The sequence below is a fragment of the Aplysia californica genome, unplaced genomic scaffold (assembly GCF_000002075.1).
Source record: "Aplysia californica isolate F4 #8 unplaced genomic scaffold, AplCal3.0 scaffold00675, whole genome shotgun sequence".
Taxonomy (NCBI): Eukaryota; Metazoa; Mollusca; class Gastropoda; order Aplysiida; family Aplysiidae; genus Aplysia; species Aplysia californica.
In genome coordinates this window covers 230,521-238,554 of record NW_004797945.1, presented here as the reverse complement: position 1 = coordinate 238,554, position 8,034 = coordinate 230,521, and the positions used below count along the sequence as shown (strand labels likewise).

Genomic DNA, 8,034 nt, shown 5'->3' with positions numbered 1-8,034 from the left:
AAAGGTGTCCTGTTTTAAAAAATAGATGAGGACTGAAATGAAAGAAAACCGCTTTGAAAAGCATGAAATTTTCATCTGTAAACTATAAGGAAACTTTAGCGTAAAAATTCGAGGTGTCTTGGAAACTCACGGGGACAAATCTAATAGACAATTTGAGGTTGCTAAACAGGTAAAAGGGTATAAAGTTTAAAAAATAAACCTCCCACACACCTTTTTTTTGTTTTTGTATAGGTAGGGATAATTTATTCACAATTATATTATTGTATAGTGTCAAACTTATTGATAGGGAGAACCAATATAATGCCCATAATGGGAGTTTAAAAAAAATGCAAATTGGCACCGTAAAAATAAAAGTAATTAGCATACGAACCACTTATATAAGCTTAGGGCATAAAATATAGGCTTACCCTGTCATTTGTTTATGTAATAGGACCACTGAAGCACAACAAAAACTAAAGTAAACGGTATACTGGCAAATCGAACACTTTTTTAAAACAGGTTAGAGCCACTTTAAAGCTTGCTGAGAAGGTTTAAGAAATATCAATTGTGAAATAAATTTAGTGACACTTATAACCAAAACAATTACCTGTGTCAAGACCATAGTGCAAAAAAAACCCAACTTACAGTCCTTGTTAACAGTAGTACTTGTTAAAAGGAGGCTGAGGCAAATGACGATCTGTTCAATTATATCAATCTCAGAAACACTATTACACAAAATCACTTTAACTTAGTCAGAAAGGTACTTTTCTTGCACATTGCATAGAGAACAGCAGCTAGCCCAAAGAGCTTTTTTAACATCTGAATAATTGAAATGAGATGAAAAGATTGTTGACCTCTTGTCAGCTCTCAATTTGACTAATCAAAGCAGCGAGACATTTTTTTACTACGAAAAGAAAGTAAAAATAAATTGCATTCCCTCACTGAATATTCAGAGAATGAAAATTTAAGAAGACTAAGAAACATAATGTCTTAGTCGAACGTAAAGACTATAAAATTACCAGCCATCATCAAACAACAGCTTTTCAAAAAACAAAACGATACTGTGGCAAAAAAAAAAAGGAACAGATAAACATAAAAGGGCTTGTTATGTCCTAAAAGTCTGTACACGTAGAACAAACTTTCGGGGAATGATCAAAAATAGACTCAAAATTGCAAAGCTAAAGCATATCAAAGTACTATTTTAGTATTCAAAATGGATCTTTAGCCTAAGCCCAAGGATAACAGTAGCCTATATACACATGACTTCACATGCTGGACGATATAATGTCTGATACATGTTGTATAGTTCTGTACACATATTACAAAGGACTAAGAATGAAAAGTTCGAAGTAGCTCAGTTTGATGGCATAAAAAGTTGTCCATAGCTTCATTTAACAAAAACAGAAAAAGAAAAATTTAAGAAGTCAGCATACCATATACTATTATTCCTGGCAGGATGCCATAGTAACAAAGTACCAAGAGACACACTCTTAATTGGTAAACAGAATTTGTACCATACACTGCTGGCTGGCAACACTGTAGGCCTAATATGAATAATCAGTCATTGAATAATCAGTCACCCGATACAGTGAACTTGATACTGCAACCGTCCACACTTTAAAATGTACAAGAATTAATGCACAGCTTTGGAGCTTTGGAAATAATATAGTGACCCTATTTAATGCACACAAAAAAAAGAAAATATAGGGTTTTATAATTATATTCACTGGCTCAAAAGAGATAAATTAATGATTGAACACTACATTAAAAACTACGGGAATAATCAACCTCATCACGATTTATTATGTGTGGCAATTCTGAAAAAAAAAAGTAATCATACACCATGACTCTAATATCCCGAGCAAAGAAAGCTCCTGATCAATACAGTAATTACTTTATATATGAACACCAGGAAGACATTCAGAAAATCATGGACTAACAGAGGGAGAAACAAGATTTCCAAAAAAAATTTTAAAAAGTAAAGTACCGTAAATTAATACTTATAATGTACTTGTAAAAATAATGAAAAAAACCCACCAACTACCAGAACACAGATGTGAGAAACAGACATTGCTGTATTGTAATACATGTAGTAGAAATCTACTTGCTGTCAAATCAATAATTTTATGACATAATTTACAATTCGTACACTGAAGATTGTTTCAATTAAAATACGTCATGTATAGTATAATTTTTTTGTGATTGACATGCTGAACAAAAATGGAGAAAAAAAAAAGTGAATATTTATTTCAAAGTGTATTTATTATACTGGTGTTGTATAAAAGTGTCATGTCAGTGTGACAGTTGTGTTGTCATGCAAGCTTCACTGGTGTCACTATATATATCAAGTGAATGATCACGGTTTATGGCAATGGACTGTTGACCAGTGAGTGGGCCTGCAACACAAGGGCACAATATCACATGTAGAACTAGTTCTTATAAATTTCATGTAAATGTATGTCTTCAAGGAACAAACAAAATCAAACTTGATTTTCAAGACTTTTGTGAAGTCCAACAGGTGAAAATTGTAGTGGTCTAACGCCCCTATCAACACTATTAGGTTATTTAAGAGGCGGGACCTCCGAGTTTAACATCCATCTCCGAAAGGACCAAGCCAAACGAGAAATTCATGTAAAGCGTCTTTCCTAAGGACACAACGTCGGGCCAAGCTGACGCTCACACCCCCGAACCAGCAATCTCACGATTACGGGTCCGGTAGCCTAACCACAAAGCCACCGATGCCACAGTCCAATAAGTGTCCTTAACCAAAAGCACAAAAGAATTTAGAAATGACTATTTCTTGCTGGGATGAAAAAAAAGTGTACCTAAAAACAGAAGAAAACATCTGTTATGTTACAGGCATTTGACATAAATTTGCTGTGTGAGTTACCAAAAAATCGAAAGCAAGCTGAAAGAGATGTGAGTAATGAATACCTACACGAAAATTATGGATGAAAAAATCAATAGCAATATATGCCCACCATCCAAGCACCAAATAAAATAAAGACCTAATTGTAAATAAACAAAATCATTTCATCATTATTGTTACAATCAAAGAAGCTAGAAAAAGAACAGTCACATTTCAAGACATAATACAGATGAAAACATTCTAGGGGATTACTTCTCAGCCATCACTGAAGAACTTCCAGTGACACTCTAACAATGATTTGAATAAAAGCCAACCTCATAATTTGGCAAATGGTCTTCATAGACTTTTCGCAACTATGCGGATCCGGTCAAACTATACAGCAATTCAATTTCAGCTCTTCACAGGAAACTCATGTTTGAGATAGAAATGTTCCAATCCTTTCAAGCATTATTAGTTAAGTGCAGTATGAAGACGTCTGCCAAAATATCGTAAAATCTACAACCACTTTCATGTCATATGTGATTGTTCATAATGGTTGAAGTAATCACAATATCACTCCTGTTACAAAAGGACAAGTATTTTTACAAGAGGCAAAAGTAACTGCATACCTCTATGGCTTCTAGGAAAGTGAAGCTCTCCGAATCATTCATCTGTCCAGTATGTTGTTTCAAGTTTTTCTCTTCAATAAAATTGCTAAGCTAACATGGTCTTTATTATCGCCTTTTATTTAAGAAAAAGGTCTGAATTCCACATGAAGTGCAGCTAGTCTTTTGTTCCTTAATTACGACATTTTCAGCTTATCAAGAAATAACATCATACAAAGAAATTCTTTTGCATGGCTTACATTACAACACATTGAGCTTTCATAGTACCGGCAAAAATTTGCAAAAAGTATATGTTAAAACACACTTTTCGAAAAAAAAAAATCCATCACTGTCATCAATATAAGTATACTTTATTCCATGCTCAGGTCTTTTTTGCACCTTCAATCCACATTTTTCGGAGGAATGCTGTCATCATTGTCTTCCACTAGAGGGGCTGACGGGTCAGCGACCGGGTCACCATTCGGCTTGTGAAGGTCACCTTCATCCTCATGATGACTCTCCTTGAACTTCTTCCACAGCTGTTTCAGAAGGTCAAGGGTCATGATTTCACTGGTGTTATCAGCCACAATGCGCAACATAAATACACCATCTGTGCGCAGATAATTCCGAGTGAAGCGAACAAAAAGCTTTCTTTGTCTCTTGGAGTCAATACCCAAAAGATTCAGATTTTTTGCCAGGAACGCTTCGCTACGGGTTTGGCTGATTCCTCTTATGATCCACTGTATCATATTGACCGTGTTGAACACAAGGAGCATCACCAACCAAAACCACAGGATCAGGTACATCTTCTCCAAAAACAAATTGATGGACAGAACACACTGGACAGATAAAGTCTGAATATTCTCCAGCTGTCGCACCTTGTAGTCACACAAACCGATACGAGGGAAGTTATACAAATCTTGCCAACGTCCTTTTTTGTTCCAGATCGTAAATGCATCAATCCCGAATCTCCAAAAGTTCAGATCCAAAAATGCAGAGAGAAGGAAAAACTGGCCAATGACATTCACAAAGTACAGAAGTTTTGTGAACATATACAGTCCGCTGATATATGTGCCAGTGCGCTTTCCAAAACACCATATCACGCTGGAGAAGCGGTCTCGGAACCTGGTCAAGGCGTTATACTTGTACTGAGAGTAAGTGCGGAGCCATCGGTCGATGAAGTGGGCAATGTGTCCCATCTTTTCATCACGTTCTTCTTGCTTCATCATGGATGTCTCCCATGCCATCCCCACCACTTTGGAGACGTTCAGACCAGAGTAAATCTTCAGCTCCTGCCACAGAATGTTAGGGAATTTGAACAGTGCTGCTTGCAGAATGAACATCAGAAACACCCAACGGTAGAAGCCAACGTCATTAAACCACCTATAATGCAAAAAAAAACAGATCAAAAAGAAAAATACATCAATTATCAGTATTCATTCTTTATATAATCCTTCTCTTGGAATAGTATTTCATGACCCTAGAACCATATGGGTGGATACAGGTGAATAAAAACAACCCCCCCCCCCAAAAACCCCCCCACCAAAATGCAAAAGTCATTCATAGAAAGGAAGAAACAAATCACACTGAAGACACAAATAATACAGCATTAAATCTTTTTATCTTTTCTTGATTTGATTCAAAAGTCACAGAATACATTGAAAGAAAAGAAAGGAGATAAATGTAGGCCTAGTTAGAGAATGACAGAGACTGGAATATAAAAGCGTACCAGCATTTGCAAACGAATGTTGATAGATATTATAACAGTGCTCCAGAATGTAAGGGGACTTCAGAAGGATTTTCAACATGAGTAATACAGTTGGCAAAATATGACAATCAAGACTTCTGTGCTGCATTTAAAAAAAAAAGATGAAACATTAATATTACCTAAAAGATAAGGAAACTGGTAAAATGCAAACTGTGTTCTAAGTGGGCTTAACATTAAAAAAGTAGATAAGTCTCAGTTACTTTTTAATACAAGCTATTAACGCACGAAATCTAAGTACAACAACTACAATACAAAGCCTCCCCTCACCCCCCCCCCCCCCCCCCCGGGCAGTGCCACTGACAGTAGTGTCTTTAGGCCATTTCCAAACGGGAGACATTTCTCGTTCAAGCACAGTAGAATTGTAAATGGGCTGATTCATCATGTCACTCTCATAACTGTGCCTGATCTGCAACAGGGAACTGCTGCTTTTTCTTTCCTAATCCTTACTATTGTCATTTTCCTCTACTTCTTTTGTATGTTTGTCACTCTTGTGACCTGTTATTTCCGGGGTGCCTTGATAGTCGAAGCAGACTTTGTGGTTTTGAAGCGAGAGAGGTGAGCAGAGTAAGTCTCTGTGAGGACTTCTCTGTTGACACCCACCCCTTGGCGCTCATATGACCTTATGCAGTTGCAAGCGCCGTAAAACCGTCTACTATAAAAAAAAAAAGGCTTTGAAGAAAAGCATACATAATGAAAACAAAACGCCTTTAAAAGCCAAAGAGTATCAATTATAATTTTCTGTGAGGCTTTAATGAGTATCCCCAACTTCTAGAGTGGATGCTGTACCCCATTCAACATGGATAGGTTCTGACAAACAGGGTCAAACTGAAAGTTTCTCAGGTGACCTACATTGTGCTGATGAGGGCATAAAACATCAAACATTTATCATAACAGTCAACCATCAGTGGAAAGGAAGGCGCCTACAATCAAAATCTGGTCTAATGACAATTTGTCCAAGACACTCATCTGTACAAATGACCACATCCTACTTCCCTATTTTGCCTTTTTTTTCTACATCGTAATGACACTGTCCAGAAGGACCTCCACTCTTAGATGACCCCGCAACAATAGTTGGTCATCTTTGACAGATTCGACTGTATTTTTACGTCTTCTGTTCTACTCAAAGATATCATTACTCATCACAGTACAGTATAAGCAAACATGAACATTCATTTCTCCTCACCTTTCTTCCTCATCAAAAGGAATAGAATCTTCCATAGGGACATTGTACATGGGATGGATCCAGCAATAGCTGTCGGAATACTTCTGGAAATGTTTTTTCTTGTACAACGCAGGAACCCAGCAATGAATGGGGTCTCCGACATACTGTTTGGCACCCGTGCCTGAGAGAAATACAAACATAGAAAACATTGCTTTCGTTTGTTTGGGTTTTTTTCTTTTCCAGCGCATGAATGTAATCATTTCATTTCAAAATTAAAAGAAATTTACTCTTCTACTGTAGTCAAAGTTCTATACATGCTGAATAGGGATAGTTCTATAAAAAGAAACAACAAACAAATACAAGAAGCTATTTTTGTGTTTTTCTCAACTGCTTTGAAATAAATATAGCAGACACATGTTGGTTCAGTAGCAGTAGCAGACCAAAGGCAATATTGCCCAATATTCCAACATTTCAAACCGTCATGTATACACAATTCAAAACCACAAATTTGCATATTTTTTAAAATGCATGATCTTGCTTGTATAATTTAAATAAAGAAAATGGAATGAAAAAATCTGTCACACTCAGACAATCCAGGTCCGATTCCCGAGAGGGGAGAATTTCTAAGGACTTTCTCAATAGTTAAACTTGGGACATGATATCCCTCTCAGATTGGGTTGGCCCATACCGGCATGGGCAAAGTAATGCACCTCCTTAATGACCTAAATTACGTTGACGGGGGTGTAAAACACAAACATTTAAAAGAAAGTGGACATAAATAAGTCAAAATTTTAGCGCACTCATCCCGTTCTTGACATATCGCAAAATAAATCAATCATTCTCCTTTCAATAACTGCCAATACCCCCTAGAATTGTGTATGCCACCTTTTTTACCCCCCCCCCTCCCCCCCCCCCCCCAAAAAAAAGAAAGGAAAAAAAAAAGAAAAGAAAAGAAAGAAAAGAAAAAAAAACAAAGAAAAAAACAAAACAACCTTCATGAGTCAAAAAAATCTGGTCAACATTCCCAAAGTTCATCACGGACCAAAGGTTTATGGTATGAATGAGAAAACAAACTGAACAACGAACCTATAGCCAAGGCTAGGAGCAGCCCAGAGGAGGCCCAGTGGTTGAGCTGGTCAATGGCATCGTCATCTCGGATGCGGCTTCGCAGCGCGATGTTCGCGAAGTTGGTCAAAATTGAGGCGATAACTGGAGCCCTGAAATCAAATCAATGATATAAATTATTTATTCACTTATATCAGTAGGCCTATTATAACGCTGCAAGGTACGGTGAGAATCCCAAAAACAAAACGTAATTCAATTTATGCAGATATTTAATAAACAAAAGAAAGATCAAACGTAAAGACACTTTAGACAGTGTAAAATAAAGCCAGAAACAAATTAACAATATAAGGGGTCGACCAATCGGGGTCAGAGGAATCTGAGTAAGATAAGCGAACATTCGTTTGAAAATGATTTGCATGTAAAAACTTTAGGTTCTGTGAGCAAGATATATTTCAAAGTCAAAAGCACCCCCCCTCCCCACCTTTCCCACACCCCGCCCATTTAAAGAACCCTACAAACTCACCCTCTATTTCTGGAACAAAAGAAAGAACTATAAGAAATGATATCAGCTACTTTTACTTCAGTCACAAAGAAAGTTAACGAGTAT

The 8,034-nt window shown here is 36.8% G+C and overlaps 1 protein-coding gene across 1 annotated transcript; it reads right to left on the bottom strand.

Moving 5' to 3' along the window:
• Window positions 1-3,833: 3,833 nt before the first annotated feature.
• On the bottom strand, window positions 3,834-7,579 carry LOC100533377 (pannexin 6; the record flags this gene model as incomplete). Its single annotated transcript, NM_001204665.1, is given in 3 exon segments — window positions 3,834-4,815; window positions 6,384-6,543; window positions 7,449-7,579. Coding segments are annotated over 3 exon segments (1,273 nt in total), but the record flags the coding sequence as incomplete, so codon positions are not given.
• Between the last annotated feature and the right edge of the window lie 455 nt (window positions 7,580-8,034).